Raw genomic sequence first — 18479 nt, forward strand, 5'->3', positions numbered from 1 at the left:
TTAGATACGATTCTATTAAAAACTTTAAATATGTAATTATTTCTATTCAAAAAATCATATAACTCGTTACATCAAATTCAATTCATTAATAATTTCCATCCAAATTTTAAATTTCTGTAAATAATTGCTCATGTGTATTTTATTAAGCCATTATTACTGGGCAAAAATATAAAAATATGTATACAATTATCTGATAAATGAAAGATAATGTTGTGATGTACATATTATATGACAACAAGTTACATTTGATTGATATAGAACTATTCAGAATTTATAATCAATAATTCTAAAAAATATTTCAATAATTCTGCCCCTGAGCTGTTTTTATTGTGTATTCCCGTAGTTTGATTTTATCCACAGACGAGCTACTCTGGAACAACTCTGACCTCTTACGGGGCTTCATAATACTTGTTCTCTGAAATACAAATTGTTTAAAAATGAGGAATATATGTATATACCTCGTATATTTGTTTATTTTACATTTTACCTCTGGGTTTATTTTCTTTCTCAGATGAATTTCGTTTCGTTGAATTTGTAATAATATTTGATGACATATATTAATCGTTGATGAATAGAAGTTTTTATTTTAAAAGATATAGAAGTTTTTTATGAATATCTTTCATTTACTAAACAATTAATTTCAACAAATTATTCTTTTCGTTTTATTGCTTATAGTTTTATCTCCAATTCTTAATAAGAGAAATAACAATTACTTGCCAATCGAGTATATGTATTTCGAATGTTTTCGAACAATTCCGATTGCCGCGCCGATTTGCTTGCGCAGACTATCGCAAAAATTTATATAAGTGAATTTTAATAGACATGGAATATTTATATAAAATTCAAATTACGATTACTCACCTCTATGATTGTAGCATTGTTTTCACTTCAAAAAGAAAAAAAAAAAAAATGCGCTCAATGCTAATGTAATTAAAAATATTCATCCGATATGTTCATTTTCAGGATTTCAATACAAGTTTGAGAAACTTTTTACGTGATCTATATTACTACATCTATAAATTACGCATTATATTATAATAAAACGCAAAATTTTATAGTAGTATAAATATTTTATCAATAGATAGCATTAACTTATGATGTGCTATGATACTTGTGCGTAGTCATTTTCATTTGGGAAGGCTTGGTAATTGATCATTTTTCAAATATTACTAGTCTGAAATGTCACTATTTGGAAAACAATATGAACATTACTATTTTCGAATACTACTACCTGAAATATGATACCAAGATGGGATATAAATATATCAACATAACGCATGAACATCGTAAAACGTTTATGCGTTTTAATTTGTTAATTGTTAGTTTAAAATGTAGCTTCAATCTAGGCGTTTTCCATATAATGATATGCTTGTTTGACTCTAATATGAATAATAGTAGTCTCTCTTCCTTTGTACCTCTTCTTCATTACAATTATTCTTGTTGTCATGATGCATTAAAATTGAGAATATACTTTCAATCATTATTGCAATCAATTGAATAAAGAAATACTATTTCACATATTATATATGGTATTACTTTATTATTTAAATACGTAAATAAAAAATTTTATAATTCTGAAACATTGTACACGGTTTGCAATAATCATCAATTTTACATAATCTTTTTCTGTTAATAGTACTTCTCAAATATTTTTGTATTGCAAGTTTTAATATATAATTTTTGAGAAATACCTTCTGACAGATTTTGTAGTTAATATTACGATACATAATATAAACTAAATAAAGAAATTTCCACTGAGTTATATGAAAAAAGTTAAACATAAAAACATTTCAACATTACATGCTAAGATAACCATGAGCTTGATTTCGATGGCGACCAATCAAGTATGCAATCAATACTATAATCACTAATCCTGCCAGTGCACAGCCTACTGCTATTGGTACAACATCCGGTGTATCAAAAGCGCAATCTTTAGCTGAAAATTAATAATAAATAGCGATAATTAATGAATATTACTAATATTACTGATATGTAAAAACACGTACATAACAAATAGTTTTTTATGATTTTGTTTTAAATAGCAAAATAAAAGAAATTAATCTATAATATGTAGAATATTCAATAACAAATGATAAGAAATTTAGTTGATACTACTTAATTAATTAGTCAAAATAAGATAAAAATAAAGAATAAAGAATAAAGAAAAAAAATAAAGAATAACAAAATTGTATTAGTTATCGACATTTAAAAATTAATTATAGAAATGCGATAAAATTTTTTATACAAATTATATAGAGTATTCTGAACGATACAAATCAGTTATCCAATGATATTTAGTGGGTAACTTGTACATCTTGTACAGACCATAGAGAAAAAGTCTATATTTTATAAGAAACATTATAGATTATTTACTTATATAGTTAGAGAACTTCATAAGAGAATGTTAAAGATCACTGTATAAAATTTTTGAATTTCTTCACTTCGGTAGATATTATCTTATGAAGTTCTGTAAAGTAAATATAAATGCACAATTTATATTTTTTGTAAGGAAGTACAGAATTATTGCACTGAATTTTATAGTTCTTGTAATTGTAGTTGGTATAAAGTAAGTTGCTACACATGTATCATTATATAAACTATTCTGTAGAGTAATCAAATCCTTCAAATTTTTAAAACTAATAATAATGTTAATAATAAACTAATAATAATAATAATAGTTTTGTAAAACTAATTTTCTATAACTAGTAATCAAAGCTTCAATATTTTTATTTTTTTTATCTTGTTTTTAATTCTTAAAATTTCTATCATCTTTTGTTACATATTCTGCACATTATATAAATAAATAAATTTCTATATGTGCAACTTATTAGTAGTACCTAAACTACCATACTTACCTAAACCAAAAACAGTAGAATTATCTACTTTGAATGCTTGAAACTGGAAACCTGATACAGTTAAATAACCAAGTGTTTCGTTAGTATTATTTTGTTTTAAGTTGAGCATTTGTTGTTTCAAGCATCTGTAGGAATTGGATAGTTTCACCACAAAATCATGTGCCTTGTGTATCAGGGTCATTGATGTATCTGTTAAGAAGAATACATTTATATATGTATAATAAGAATATAAAATGGAAATACTAAGGTTGTATAATTAGCTAACACATACAATTATATGCTAATAATAAAAACATTTCTTACTTAGTGTTGTAGCTGGAAAATCTGTTGGTGGAAGGATGACTTCCAAATGATGAAGAGAGTATCCATCAACATTTTTCATAAAATGCAGTGTCATACTACCATTAGTTATATTTTTAGAAGCCCATTCTAATGTCAAAGTTTGTTCTAACTCTCCACAAGATCCATTTGCTTTCGTAGTCACATTATCAGTTGGTACATCAAATACTATAAAAGATTTCTGAAAAGTCCATTTTTAATTATTTTATAATCTTGATTAAGTTGGATGGCAACCCAACATAGATATGGGAATTATGGATTTTCCATTGTTGTATATGATGAGTCAAATTTTGAAATTCAAAGGCAAATCATTATTGAAAGTCACATTTGTTAAAATTGAAGTAAGACTAAAGACTTTCTTTTATATTATTATTTAATTTACAAATTTGTACAAATTCTATCTGATGAAACTCTTAATCCCCACATTGTCAATATGTTGAAATTAAATACTGTTATATATAAGCTACATATACATTCTAATTTATATAATATGATAATATGTAAATAGTATAATATATTTTATTTATTTATTACTTAAATAATACAAACCGTGTTATTATCATTGATGTAAGAGATATTGAACATTACAGACATCTGTACTATAATACAAATTTCATCCGTTTCACTAACAACCACCCATTTGCCAGCACTATGAGAAGTTGAAGTAGACTTTACTGGGGAATACATAACTGCTGACTTCATTGTTGTATGTAAAATTTTTTCAGATGTTTCATTTGTACGAATCAAAACATTTGCACTTGATAATGTAACAGTAGAATGATTGGGAATAACTGTAGAACTTTGAACAGAACTTTGTTTAATTAAAACTTCTGCTGATTTCAAATTATTTTTATCTGTCACAGGTTCTAAAGTAGCTGTCACAGATTCCAGAGGAACTGTCTTATTTAATGAAATATTTGCTTCAAGATGTTGCTCATTTTGCAAAGATATTCCATTCTGAACATTCTCATCTTTGGATAAAATATTTTCTTGTCCTTCACCTGTTTTAAAACGAATCAAATTTAAGATACAAGAAATATAAAAATACTCTTATTACAAAATCTTACATAATAAATCCACTGCATTATTAATTTACATATTAATAATAAATATATATTTTTATATGAGCTAAAATAATTTCTTAATAACCTATACTTATTAATTATAAATATATTAATTGTAAAAATTTCTTTATAAAATATTATTTTAATTATTATAAAAAATTAATTCTTAATTATTAATCCTCTCAATTTCAGATACTTTTTATGATAAAGATTATTTCGGACTATATTTCTGTTTCCTTGATATATATTATATCAACAGTATATATTGATATATAAAATATTATTTATAAAGTAAATTATTTTAATATTATACCCAATATATTCAAAAATAAAAAAATGTTTAAAAGATAATATTTATATTTTATACATAAATCTTTAACTTAGAGAACATTTTTTATTACTTGATATAACACGATTGTGAATCATGAGTAATAAAAATATGTACAAATATGAATACAGAACTCTTTGGTTAAATCAGTGAAATAATATAGTAATATAGTAATCAGTAATAGAAATAAGAAATTTAAAACAGTAACAGGAATTATTTTCATACTTTAATCCAACCAACATTTTTCTATCTCGATTTTTAAATTCTTAAATTATTGATAATTAATTTATAATAGTAACAGATCTTTTCAATTTGGACATTCAATTCAATAATTTTATTATTATATTTTTTCTAACATTTTGTCATAAGTTACAATTTTACTAACAGTAGTATGTCATATTTAATATATTAAATGCATTAATAAAACTGAAATGAAACGAATAAGACGGCTTTTGAAAAACTTTATGAGTTTCTGGGAAGAGAGCAAATAAAAAATGTAATTTCATGATAAATAAGAAACTGTTCGTCGTTTTTTTTGCAAAATATCAAAACTGTATGCATATTTGAAAATTCATACCCAGAACGTGAACTGCAGTAAAGCAAAGGAGTAGTAAAAACTTTGACATCATTAGAAATTCTGAATAGCTATAAACAAGCGAAAATTACTGAAAATTTGAACGTTTATAACGATTAAGGAAATTAAACAGCAATATAACTTGATGAAAAATATGTGAAAATACACTGCGTATGACGACAACGTAAATGTCGATAAAATTCTGTACTTCCTTGAAAATGTTGTTCACAAACACATATTGGACAAACTAAATCATACACATATGTATTTTCATTAAAGGTTGGTTCACATTACTGTATGCTAGATATGTCGATTTATTAAATAGTAAGAAAACAAAAAAATTATACAACGAAATTATTCATTTAATTATTAAATAAGAAAATTAGTATCTGTAATGAAATAAAATAAATATATATATATTTTTTAATGCTTTAATTTAATACTAGAATCATTTGAATAACAATAATTTATCATAGTATCATATTTGAATAAAAAAAATATATCTCTTCTTTGTAACTGAATTAATAAAATTTGCTAAAAATTTAATCGAATTAAAATTACTTAAATATACTTTTAAAATAGGAATTTACAACACTATTTAAATATAATAAAATTACGTAACAGGAAATTGTTATATATATATATATTTCATAAAATAATTTATACAATGTTTTATAATTAATGATAATTAATGACCGGCAATAAATTATTAAAAGAATTTCTAATGGATAATTTTTTGCATATCCTTTAATTAGCCAGCATTTGTTTATATATCATCATAAAAATAGTAATGTGTACTAATAAATAATATGTGCTATATATTATATATATACATATATATATATACACTTCTATCTGCTGTGATATAAATATATACATTATATGCAATATTAAATTTGCAATCAAACAATTTGTAACAAAGAAAATGAAAAATAATACGTGAAATAATAAATAGAAAATTGACATATAACAAAATTAAATATTGTTCGAGCAAGTATTTCGGTTTTTTGAGTAGAATTATTTAAACATTTTGTAGATTAACACTCCGCCTACTGTGTCAGAATCATTTTTGATCCATATTGAGAGCTACTCGAATGCAATAACGCACACAATGATGGGAGCTTATTTAGTAGCTGAAACCTGATCGCACTAACACACGAACACCAAGTAACTAACACGTGTCCGCCAAAGTGTCGAAGTAACGAAGACTGAAGACAAAGGAATTAGTTTTTGGTAACGCTCTGAGGAGGAAAGATGTGTGCAGCAAATCGAAGCAATTATTATTTTTGTTCTTTTTTATTACTTTTTTCCGTTGTTTCTATTTGTTTCCATTTGTTGACGCAATGCAAGATTCCGAAGTCGAAATGCAAGAAGATATCAGAAACTGTGGATAATGTAGTTTTAGAAAACCAGGAATTTGGACGTAAATGGCAACGTATTGGACCTAGCAAGGCGATTGTCTTTCGTCAATGTATAAATATAAATAAATATAACTTTATTATTCATGTGATTATTATTTGTTCCTATATGCTCCTACATTTTCCTATATGAGTCGGGTTTTGTCATATGTTTGTATGTGTCGGTGAGGACCGATATGTATATATATATATATTTTTTTTTTTTTATTGCCTGGTAGAATTAACTTAAGATATAGACTTACGCTTAAAGTATGACTTCATTCATATTAATTTAAAAAAAAATTATGCTGAATAATAAATTTTTATTTGCATTGAATGTCAAGTTTATTCTATTCTTATTCAACATCTTAGAAGTGTGGAATAGAAAAATACATTGGTCAGTAACTGAGACACTGATAAGCCTATTGTGTACCTCGTATGACTTTATGACATTAAGTTTATTTTGTATCTGTTATTGCTTTCAATAATTGAATTGAATATAATTATTTCGTTCGCCATAATTAAGTGAGGGCGTTACTCTTATTATCTTTGAGCTCGATAATTCATAATGTGCTACACGATGTCGCATCTATACTTTTCTTATTAATGGTAGTAATTGTCAATGGTAATAATCTTGTCATATTTTGCTGTTATTTGAACACGTGCTGTAATTGCAATTGTAGTAAACGAGTAATTGATAATTTTTTGCGTAAAACAATGGGGAAAGGGCGAAAGCATATACCAAAAAGAAATTTTGCAGAGAAAAGGCGTGAAAAACAGAAGGTATATATTATAAATCTCCCGGTTGCGAAGATTTGCAGTTATGTTTATTTTATACTACATACATATCATTCTCTTATATGTTGAAAATAATTGCTAACAAAGTTTCTTTTTATATAAATGGTACACATATAAAATTTTTATACATTATGCAGAAAAAAGATGAATGGGATATTACTCCACATCACAATTATGCAGACATTATCAGAGAAAATAAGGATTTTGAAAATTATTATAAAACTGAACAAATTGTTCCTGAAGAACAATGGGATTCTTTTATCAATACCATGCGGAAAAATCTTCCAGTGGCATTTAGAATTACAGGCTCAAAAGTAGAAGCCAAGGCATTACTTGAAACTATTAAGGGAGATTTCTTTAAAGGAATTTTAACAACGCATATGGAAGATGATTCAAAGAATAATGAGGAGACTAAACCCAAGGACATATTACAATGCTTGCCATTTTATCCTGATGGATTAGCTTGGCAACTACAATTAACTAGAAAAGATATTAGAAGATCTGAAGCTTATTTTAGATTACACAATTTTTTAATTGTTGAAACAGAAAGTGGAAACATTAGTAGACAAGAAGTAGTTAGCATGGTGCCACCTTTAGTACTGGATGTAAAACCTCATCATAAGGTATACTGATTTAATAATATGTGTATTATATTAAATTTAATTTTAAAGTAATAAAGAATAATTATTATTTAAAATAGGTTTTAGATATGTGCGCAGCACCAGGATCAAAAACAACCCAACTTATTGAAATGATTCATTCTGACGAGGAAAGTGCATTTCCAGGTATTAATAAAATTTTAAGTATTTACAAACAAATTGTGCAATTGTTCTATTGATATTTATTTGTTTACAGAGGGATTTGTAATAGCTAATGATCTTGACAATAATCGTTGTTACATGCTTGTACATCAAGCAAAAAGATTAAACAGTCCAATTATTTTAATCACAAATCATGATGCATCAGTATTACCTAATTTCACTATTACTAAGCCAGATGGTACAAAAGAAAGATTAAAGTCAGTAAAATATAAAAATAAAATACTTCTATTTATAAAGTACTGTCATTTTTTACATTTTATTACAGATTTGATAGAATACTTGCTGATGTACCATGTAGTGGTGATGGTACAATGAGAAAGAACCCTGATATTTGGTGTAAGTGGAGTCCAGCAAATGGTAACAATCTCCATGGGTAAATGTTATTTCATTTTAAATACTGCACAGTTTAATTAATAAAAATAATTTATATCTATCAATTTAAAGAATTCAGTTTAGAATAGCCAGAAGAGGCTTAGAACTTTTAACTGTTGGAGGAAGAATGGTATATTCTACTTGCTCATTAAATCCAGTAGAAAATGAAGCAGTACTTCACAGACTTCTTATTGAGACTGGAGATTCTGTGCGATTAGTTGATTGTAGAGATTTAGTACCTGGATTAGTGTGTGACCCAGGTATTGTATATTGTGTACTGTATTGTATAAGTTCATTTTTGCATCAGGTATTTAACAATATATATACTATATAGGCATATCACATTGGCTACCAGCATCAAAAGATCTACAGTATTATAAATCGTGGGAAGATGTACCTGAACAATGGCAAACACAAGTACGTCCGAAGATGTTTCCACCAAAACCAGAGGATGCAGCTAAATTTCATTTTGAAAGATGGTAACTGATAGAAACTGATGTTTTTAATACTGTTGTTGATTTACTCACATAATAATAACAATTTTTCAATAATGCAGTATGAGGATATTACCACACCATCAAGATACAGGTGGGTTTTTTGTTGCTGTTTTGGAAAAAGTAGATCACCTACCATGGGAACGCGCATCACAGATGAGCGATGAAGTTACTCAAGTGATTGAAGACGGTAACGCTGAATTGAGTTTGGAACAAGAATCGAAGAATATACATGAAAAGAGGACATTTGACGATATGAACAAATTAATTGAATCCAGAAGAAAACGTAGAAGAATTGCTCGTGGGTTTAAGGAAGATCCATTCGTTTTTTTCAACGATGATAAAGAAGAAGTCTGGTCTTCTATTAAGTGAGTGGAAATTTTTTTTTTAACTTCCCATTTGTTTAATTTATTTGTAATACCGAAATTTTTAGAAAGTTTTATGATATATCTGATAATTTGGATCCTCGCTGTTTATTGGTGCGATGTATTGGTAGAAAGAAGAAAAATATTTATTATACATCACCTGAGATACGTAATGTTGTGTTATCTAATGAAGATCAAATAAAATTAATAAATACTGGTGTAAAAACATTTGTACGCTGTGACAATAAAAATATGGATTGTCCATTTAGACTTGCACAGGAAGGAATACAAAGTATCATTAAATATATTGGCGATAGTAGGAAAATTAGGATATCTAAAAATGACCTAATAATGTTGTTACAAAACAATAGTCCTCATACACCACCTGAAATTGTGAAACTTAATCCAGAAACGCAAGAACGGTTACAAAACTTTGGTAATATACTTTGTAGCATTGAACCAAATGTTCAGTAAATTTCATTATAAATATTGTTTCCTTTCTTGTTTTAGCAACTGGAAGTTGTATACTTGTATATGAAGAAGAAGAAACTGAAAATCCATTAAAGTTACAGATGGTAGGATGGCGAGGTACAATGTCTCTGAGAGCATATGTTCCTGTACATGATGCAATTCATTATTTACGTTTATTGGGAGCTGACTGTTCGATGTATGGTATGTATTTATGAGATATTGTATTTAGAATATTATTATTATTTGGAATTGTTATTTCAGAGAAAAATAAATTCAAAGAAAATCGTGTTTCTCAAGAAGATTCTATAGTTGCTTCTGAAAAGTTGAGTAATGAGGTTACTAGTGATGCTGATGCAGTGGACGTTGATATAAAGAAAGACATAAAATCAGAACCTTCGGACGAATTAAAAGAATGACACATAATTTTGTAATACAAAGTGATGTTCCTTTAATTTCTTTCAGAGATATTAATTTCAGTACGTTGTAAGAATAAGTAAAAAATTTGCATTTATTCAAAATTTAGTAAAAGTGCGCCATTTATTACGAAATTCTAACAAGGCTGATATTTAATACGACACGATGAATTGTATCTTATAGGAAAGAAATAAAATGTTTTTATAGCAGGACAAAGAAATAATCGTTAATTGATGGGAAATATCTTTTGTTTTACTAATTATTTTCTGTGAAACAATTTATGAAATTACATGTAATTTTCATATAATTTGAGCGATACTCTTTCCTTTTGTATTTTCGGCCACTAAATTTGGGATAGTTTGTTGATTATAGTACAAATATTGTTATAAATATGGCCGGATGTAGAGGAATCATTAATTCTGAAATGGCTACATGCCATAGTGTTTAACAATATATTATTAAATCGTAGAGAATTTGTTTGTTTCTACTGTATATTAAAGTTGGAAAAGATGAATATCTATTGCCTCGATGATATTCGCTTTAAATTACAATACTCGTTAGATTCTCTTTCGTTTTCAAATTTAGTTGATAATAAGGTTTTCTAAATCCTACAGATTAGAGGATTTCAATTTATGATTAAAAATTTGTTTAACATGGAGATTTCTACTAATAAAGGACGGGTTTTGCTATAAAAAACATTCAAATACAAGTATATAAATATGAAAAATGCTCATAACATATAGATAAACTATAAAAGAAAACAAAAGAAAAACCTTTTCTAAAATTTTTTGCACTCTGAAAGACTCGAAGTTGACGGTTGACGCTAGTAATCTCTACTAGTTGGAGTAGTTATTTTTCCGCTGAGATTCTGAGAATTTGATGGAGATTTTGAACCTACAAACGAAACGTATTTCGCATTCATTAACGCATTGTATTTAAGTAATATTAAACTTACAGCTTTTTCCTGATTTATTTCGAGGATTATTCGTACAGGGATGATCACCCATCAGATGTTCTCTCCATTTATTTTGATTGACAAGAATGGAACATAATGGACAACGATCATAGCCTTCGATAGGTTCTGTAATAAAAAATGATATCTTTGGTAGTTTATCTTTTTCACTGTACTTCATATACTGCATCATTTTTTCATACTTGTACACTTGCTAGATTTTCTGTGTTCTTCGAAAGAATCTTCATGAATGGCTTGCTTGCATATATCGCATTTGTCGTAATTGCTTCTCATATCACATTCATCTGAAATGCATATTTTTTACGATAAAATGCATATTTTTTACGATTAAATGCTACACATTAAACACAAACGAACAAAAGGAACAATACTCACTTAACAAATGTAAGTTCAAGTACGAAATTTCCACCACTTGCTTACATGCTTCGCATTTCGTTAACATAGGGCAACTTCTCCAATAATGAATGTTTAATCCCTCTTCGGAATATCCTTGTCCTTTGGAAAGGCAAAATATGCATATCCTAAGAAAAAAAAAAAAAGGAATATATTTTTAACGTATATGAAATAAATATTTATAGTATGATCATATGTTACTCACTTGTCACCCTTATGTTCTGTACTATTCTCGGACGGAGATGTTATACTTGTTGAGCTTCCAGTACTCACAACAGGACTCGTTCTTGAAGGAGATTTCGTTAAGTTCGCCACATTATTTTCCGTGGATTTCGTCCGTGTGGGTGTCGTTGTTTTGTGACTCGCTTCCGCTTCTTTTTTTCTCTGTAACAAATAAGAAATATCGTTAATATATATAATTTCATTTTTTCACCGGAAATTTATACGAAGTGGTTATTAGATTTTAATACAATTTTCTAAATAATTAGATTATATCTATTTAGATAACAGTAATGTCATAATATGAAATTAATAATATATGTATGTTACAGATTGATTGGAGCCTTCGGTGCAGAAAGATAAATTCATGTACGTCGAGAAAATCAAGTAAAATATTCTAAAAAATTAATATCCGATTAAACTACGCTATAAAACATATTTTATTTTATTTTGAGATCAGTCAGTCTGGCGATTTAGTGAAATAGGATAAAACATTGTCATTCAAACTGATATAATATGATTGAAAACACTTTTGGAAAATCTGTATAAATTAGTCAAATCTCCGCTTAAAGATATAGTATCAAGATTTTGATAAAATCTTTGATATAAGAGATTTTTTCGCATTATAAAAATATAAACAATGTATTGTATGTATTTTGTAAAAACAGCGTATATCTAATTATATCTCAATTTTTCAAGGAACCTTTACCTGAAGATCAATGAGATCGAATTCGTGAAAAAGTTGACGATACAGCAAGTTCCTCCTGGTAATATCATCGTCAGGAGGCAATTGCTTACGGACCAATCTGGGATTCACCTTGTACACCAACACCAAAATCCTTTCAGAAACCTTCCTAACCGCTTCCGCTGGATGGTGCAATCCCGAAGAACCCAATTCTGACAAGGTCCGACAAGTGAGTCCACTACAACAGTTACAATGTCTTATCAGAGTAATTGCGTTTTAACGGTTCAGTCTTAACAATGAGGCTGGACCTCTGCCAATGACGTCAACAAATAAAATCATATCAGTCGTCACAGGCAGTGGTCTAACGTTCTTTAGTTTTCTTTATGTTTGATATTAAAAGTCTATTGTTGAGATTACGTTATTTTGAGTCACCTTTGTTTGTCAGTGGATATTCCGTGGTTCAGAATTAACTGCTCCACCATTTCTAGTCTGCTAAGGGCTAATCTTTGATGCGTGCTACTACTAACGGGTCTTGTCAAGTGTACGGGTATAATATGCAACTCTCTGACGCATTTACAATCTGCCATACTGAGTATCGTATGCACTGCCATATTGTGAATCCTTGGAGTAGTGTCCCCTGACTTTGTCAACAACTCAGGGAGTAGTCTTTCTACGCTTCGTGCAATTTCCGTAGAAGATACTCTAAAATGGCAAGAATTTGTAATCCGTAATAATTTGTAACATGGATATGTAAATTTTAAATACAACAGAGCTTCTCATATTCGAATTAATAGGGAGACAAAAATCTTCATGTTACCAAGTTCATGTTTAATTTTTTCTCAACGTTTCGCCAAATCATAGAACGTATTGATATTTTGATTAATTTGATATTTTGAATAATAAAATAACCATTCTTCTGATATTAAAGTATAAATACCTAAATAGAAATCGAGAAAATTATCAATTTCAATATTCTTCAGTTATCGAATTAACTAAATTCTTAAAACTCTTTGTAAAGATACGTTCTTTTTATTTTTCAAACCATCTATTACTAGTAAATATTCTGGATTAAATATTGGATTATTCGATTATGAGAGATTAAGATGTAAATAATATATTAATACCTATCAGTTGCAAATTCGGAGAAGAAAATTCGAATTAATTGTGCTGCTAGACTATACACGCTAAAAACTTTATCTCTGAGAGCTCTGTGCAATAGTAAAATCGCAGCTCTTGCTGTTTTATTCGCGGAATGTTTGGAAACTTCCGGATCGAAAGTCTTCAGTTCCTCCTTCAATTGCATCAGACCTTCTTCCTTATCCGTGAATTGTTTCGAGTAAAATTTCTCGACCTAAACGACGAGTGTCATTAATGATCATCGTAGTAAAGAGTTAATTGAAATAATTATCTAAAATTCGCATTACCATTTCCATTCCAAAAACAGCGATAGGTAAGGCAGCTTGCTTCTTTTCCCTGTCATTCAACTTTGATACCACTTTCGTTTCTGTATTGTCCATGTGACATTCTCTTGTAAACTCGTTCGTGTGCGAACTGAAATGCAATTGAATGTAGCTTCTATATTATTGCTTTCCACTTTTTCTTTGTCTTACTGTCTTAAAGCAGGAATCGTCCTCTCTTCGTAAGCTTCGTAGCTGGAACGAAGCGCCGGTCCTGCAGATTTGGTTTTTCTTCTGAGAGAACCTTTGTTGCAGTTGTTTTGTCTCTCCACAACACCGTTCGTAGGACTATCTGTAACCTCTGTGAAAGTAAACGAGAGTCGAGCTATTGATTATTATTACTTTAAATTACTTTACATTGATTTATTATCCTATTGTATTATTATTTTATTTATCGGCCATGGCAAATTAATTTACCAGGACTGTTTGGTTTCTGATGCAGAGGCGAGACAGGTGGTTGATGTGCTGGACCAGTCGGCGATATAGCTCCATCGCGGTTAGGTGGAATCACCAATCTCGGTGGAGATGTAATATCTTCAGGAACAGTAGTCGTATTCGAAGTACAGGTATCTATCGACATAGGTTCTTTCCCTCCCATCGACGATTTGTTATTCTTTTCCAATGGCTGTTGAAACGAACAAAATTATAATAGGCAAGTGTTTTTATTTTAATTACATGCTAATTTTTAAACATGTATATTCACCCCGTGAAGTTCTAGTAGATCTTGCACCTCTAAACTCTGGTAGACTTGTTGTCTGTATTGTTGCGCTTGTGCTTTTTTCGCTTTGGCCTTGTCATAATCTTCTAACGCTATGGCATATTTCTTTTCTAATTCATACTTCCCAAGACGTTCTCCGGCTTTTCTCAGGTTCTCCATCGCTACTTTAAGCTTCGAAGCATACTCGAATCTCTCCTCTAAAAGCATAATTCATACAGTTCGTATCTTCATAAAATGTTTATTTATATCTGAACAATACGATTGTTATTAGACTGCAGATTTTAATGGGTTTATTAGAGACTAAGAAAATGCATGCAACGCATTGCACATTATGTAATATATAATAATAAGTATATGCATGAATATATATAATAAATATATCATATAATAATAAATGTAATAATCATATAAAATATCCAAAGTATTTATTATAACATACAGGATGTCCAAAGGTCTAATATTTAAACATTGTCAGTGTATTTCGTAGATAAAAAAATAGGACTAAAAGTCTATAAACGCTTTATTGAAAAGTTATAATAAATATATGAAACATGACAAATATGACTGTTTCTCCTAATTTAACACAGGATATCCTGTTAAACAAATAACATTAACAAATTTCTATTTAACTAATGTTCATCAAAATTTAAAAAACCACAGTCTAACTATTATACACACCTTCTACAGCCTGTAATTTTTTTGCTTCCATCTGTCTTATGATTTTGGCTACTTCACGATCGACATACATTTCAAATGCTAAATCATCATATGGGGACGTGTAATGGGGATTGTATGGTGCGTCTCCTTGGCCGGTCAGTTCTTGCCCGTAAGGTTCACCAAGAATGTTAATAGCGATAAGACCGACCTACAATTCCAAATGACAGCTGTAATGCTTTATGTTACCTATAAACTAGTATCCCGATAATAAACATTGGGACTACGTTTCGTCTACTAACTAGGAAGGCAGATATTTAAGAAATTGAAGAGAGCTGCAATGAGAAGATAGCTCCAGTTTCAGATAATTTTAACAAACCAGCTAAAAAATAATTTAAAATTACGTACCCTTACAAACGCACTATAAATTTATTTATTTAGTTTAATATGTTGCAAAATTTGGAGCTGTTATATATTAAATAAAAAATCACATTCAATGACAACTGCCGGAACGAAGAGGCAGCTTTACTTTCAGATAATTTTAGTCAGCTATAAAATTGCAAAACTATCATGCTTATTACTTGAAACTGACGTCTTCCTTTAATTCAAATGAAAGATTACTTTTTTCTAACGTAATATGTAGCAAAAGTAAACAGCAAATCCTTTAAGATTCTTAGCGAGAGTGAGAAATAATGGAAGGATGGAAATGTCGAGGCAAAAAATGTATCCGCTATCACGTATGTATACCGAGAGATTATGTACCTGTTGATAAACATTGTGCGCGTTACTGTGCGGTTTGTGAAGTCTTAGTTTCAGCGAGATCGCCTCTGTTTCTGGAAGGGCGACGCTTTTCAGCTCTCTACTTTTGTACATGGTCGATGCATTGTCCGACAGCGTAATGTAACCCAAATAACTGAACTCGGTCGTCACGGATGCATTCTCTTCCCTCGATGTCCAAATCTCGAGTTTCTCCGCTGCAAGAGCATTTGACGATGATTATCAAGACGCTCCCCTCTCATTGATGCGTCGTTGCGAAGAAGAAAGCAGGAATTTGGAGAGTAAAAAAAGTTGCACGGCATTCAGCGGAATAAGAGTGAAGTGAAGAAGAGAGAATGAAACGAGAAAGGCAGAGCAGCCTAGCCTCGGGAAATCGAGGTTGCCGTGCTAATTCGTTTTTCATTGTTAGCGAATTGCTTTCTGGAGAATCACTCCGGCAGAGTGGTATTAAGTTTTCATAAAATGATTCATGGCAAGAAAGATAGGGAAGACAGGAGTACGATACGACACGTTGTTTGTAAGACAGGAACTTACGAATTAAATATTGATGAGCTAAGACTTGTATTCTCGTAAGCTTCGTCGGGCCGTGAAGGCGCAGAATAAGTTCTTGAGGATATGTACACCTTCTTGAACTTTGCCATCCCCTTACCGTCGGCCCGTGAACATTCAATTCCAGCGAAGAGTGCCTATCTTCTTCGCCTGTGATTATTCAAAATATTACAGCATATAAAACCAGACATATTTTAACAGATAATATAATGAATATTCTCGTCTTTGTGTTACTCTTTGAAGAATAGTTCTGATCGAATATATACGCTCTTTTCTTTTTTTTTTAATTTCTCTAACTTTTCATCCGCGTGTGGTTCTTATTTCCCGCGATTACCTGCCTTCCTTTTCTGAGCAAAAATGGAGATAGTAAGAAATATAATCGATAATGTTTTAACTCTGAAATTATACTTTCCACGATGGACTGTTAACACGAGACCTCGTTACGGAATACCGCACCTTGGTTCACGCTTCGCAATCACAACAATCAAGAAAATGCGTTACATGGCTATTCCTGGCGTTTGTCAATTGAGAGAATAGTTGGTGTAATATTTAATCGTTCGGCAATGTAAACCGGGCGTCGATTACGAGCATTCATTATAATCTATGCAATCTGTAACGAGACGCGGTGAAGCACGTGTCGAGTCGTTGTTGTCTACTTGTTTTCTTCTAAAGCAGCAACTTCCGAAGAATGAAATCTTCTCCGCGTGAAAAGCAAAAAAGAAAAAGAAAAAAAAAAATCAATGTTCACGCGTGCGAACGATTTCGTAATTTTATACCTTCCGATGAATTCTGTTTCAAAGAAATCACATATATATCTTATACTGTCATTCCAATCAGCGAGAAATCTACACACAACTGGAGGTTATCGTCGTTCGATAAATTTCACAATCACAATCTGACGTTCTCTTACTGGCTGCGTATACGACGTTGAATCCAATTTTCCGTGGCATGTCTGGAGGTGACTTCCTAGCGGTGAAAACAGCGCACCGGAACCATATATATATACTTGAACGATTGAAAAAAAAAATAACGTGTACAACAGGAGAAGGGGAAATGAAAAAACGTCAAAATCTAAAAGGCACAGCCATCTGAAAGCTCGATAAGGGGGAGCTTGCAAGTTTCACCCCGGCGCGTAGGCAACGCCACTTGCACGTCTGGCCGCGGCGAAGCTTGCGACAGAACTGACTAACTGCACTCGTTCCGCAAACGGATACTCTGATCTCGAGACCTCGAGCATTTTCGCTTGCCAAGAGAGACACTCTTGTATTCCCAAGCTCTTTTATAGAGAAACAAAAAAACCGATGATCGATCGAAACAGCACGATAGCTTTCTTTTTTTAGAGCAGATTTGACGTTTCTACAAGGGCTAGTAAAATGTCGAAGATTCTGATTCGTTGTAAGTTTATGTGAAAAAATTATTCTCACTTATTCATAAGTAGATCAAATAGGAAAGTACGTGTGAATTAATTTTGAAAGTGTATTATATGTCGTATTATATGGTCACGCGTAGATAAGACGTTGAATGTATGTATGTATATATTTTTTTTCACATCTTGGCTAGTTTTCGTACATGGCACATTGTGGCACCGTCTTGTATTCTGTTCAAGTCGAAATATAGACTGTAATTTCGTAATGGATCAATAAACGGAGGCTGCGTGACGTCAGAGGGTGCGGCGAGGGTGGAATCGCTTGCTAAAATCGTTATATATGTATCGTGTCTCTCATTCACGACCACGTGTGCGTGCACGTGCTCCTTCATTTTT

General features: G+C 30.2%; 3 protein-coding genes across 3 annotated transcripts; 1 reads left to right on the forward strand and 2 right to left on the reverse strand.

Annotated features, from left to right (window-relative positions):
• Nucleotides 1-1518: 1518 nt before the first annotated feature.
• LOC122528469 (lysosome-associated membrane glycoprotein 1) lies at nt 1519-5424 on the reverse strand. Its single transcript, XM_043653621.1, has 5 exons — nt 5164-5424; nt 3744-4195; nt 3159-3375; nt 2856-3044; nt 1519-1936 (listed from the first exon to the last, which is right to left on the reverse strand). Exons 1-5 carry the CDS (start codon nt 5213-5215, stop codon nt 1797-1799), a joined length of 1050 nt encoding a protein of 349 aa, XP_043509556.1. The 5' UTR covers nt 5216-5424; the 3' UTR covers nt 1519-1796.
• A 1688-nt stretch (nt 5425-7112) lies between these two features.
• On the forward strand, nt 7113-11555 carry LOC122528466 (tRNA (cytosine(34)-C(5))-methyltransferase). The gene is made up of 11 exons (XM_043653619.1): nt 7113-7340; nt 7493-7978; nt 8056-8140; nt 8211-8373; nt 8442-8549; nt 8621-8808; nt 8883-9027; nt 9105-9410; nt 9476-9843; nt 9918-10079; nt 10140-11555. Exons 1-11 carry the CDS (start codon nt 7164-7166, stop codon nt 10292-10294), a joined length of 2343 nt encoding a protein of 780 aa, XP_043509554.1. The 5' UTR covers nt 7113-7163; the 3' UTR covers nt 10295-11555.
• Nucleotides 10523-17905, reverse strand: LOC122528465 (centrosomal protein of 104 kDa). The gene is made up of 16 exons (XM_043653618.1): nt 17628-17905; nt 16703-16867; nt 16154-16365; nt 15416-15602; nt 14723-14934; nt 14437-14644; nt 14173-14320; nt 13987-14113; nt 13687-13913; nt 12995-13264; nt 12587-12800; nt 11864-12042; nt 11641-11786; nt 11448-11549; nt 11248-11373; nt 10523-11186 (listed from the first exon to the last, which is right to left on the reverse strand). The coding sequence occupies exons 1-16, from the start codon at nt 17665-17667 to the stop codon at nt 11116-11118; spliced, it is 2634 nt and encodes an 877-aa protein (XP_043509553.1). The 5' UTR covers nt 17668-17905; the 3' UTR covers nt 10523-11115.
• Between the last annotated feature and the right edge of the window lie 574 nt (nt 17906-18479).

Source organism: Frieseomelitta varia, unplaced genomic scaffold (genome assembly GCF_011392965.1).
Source record: "Frieseomelitta varia isolate USP_RPSP 00005682 unplaced genomic scaffold, Fvar_1.2 scaffold_251, whole genome shotgun sequence".
Lineage (NCBI taxonomy): Eukaryota > Metazoa > Arthropoda > Insecta > Hymenoptera > Apidae > Frieseomelitta > Frieseomelitta varia.

Coding starts and splice junctions, on each gene's coding strand:
- LOC122528469 (XM_043653621.1), bottom strand. CDS start 5,215: ATGATGTCAAAGTTTTTACTACTCCTTTGCTTTACTGCAGTTCACGTT. Junction 4,196..5,163: donor TACTGCAGTTCACGTTCTGG/GTATGAATTTTC, acceptor GTTTTAAAACAG/GTGAAGGACAAGAAAATATT. Junction 1,937..2,855: donor TTCTACTGTTTTTGGTTTAG/GTAAGTATGGTA, acceptor ATTAATTTTCAG/CTAAAGATTGCGCTTTTGAT.
- LOC122528466 (XM_043653619.1), top strand. CDS start 7,164: ATGGTAGTAATTGTCAATGGTAATAATCTTGTCATATTTTGCTGTTAT. Junction 7,979..8,055: donor ATGTAAAACCTCATCATAAG/GTATACTGATTT, acceptor TATTTAAAATAG/GTTTTAGATATGTGCGCAGC. Junction 8,550..8,620: donor AATGGTAACAATCTCCATGG/GTAAATGTTATT, acceptor ATCAATTTAAAG/AATTCAGTTTAGAATAGCCA.
- LOC122528465 (XM_043653618.1), bottom strand. CDS start 17,667: ATGCCACGGAAAATTGGATTCAACGTCGTATACGCAGCCA. Junction 15,603..16,153: donor CGCACAATGTTTATCAACAG/GTACATAATCTC, acceptor TTGGAATTGTAG/GTCGGTCTTATCGCTATTAA. Junction 14,114..14,172: donor ACGATTCCTGCTTTAAGACA/GTAAGACAAAGA, acceptor ATTGCATTTCAG/TTCGCACACGAACGAGTTTA.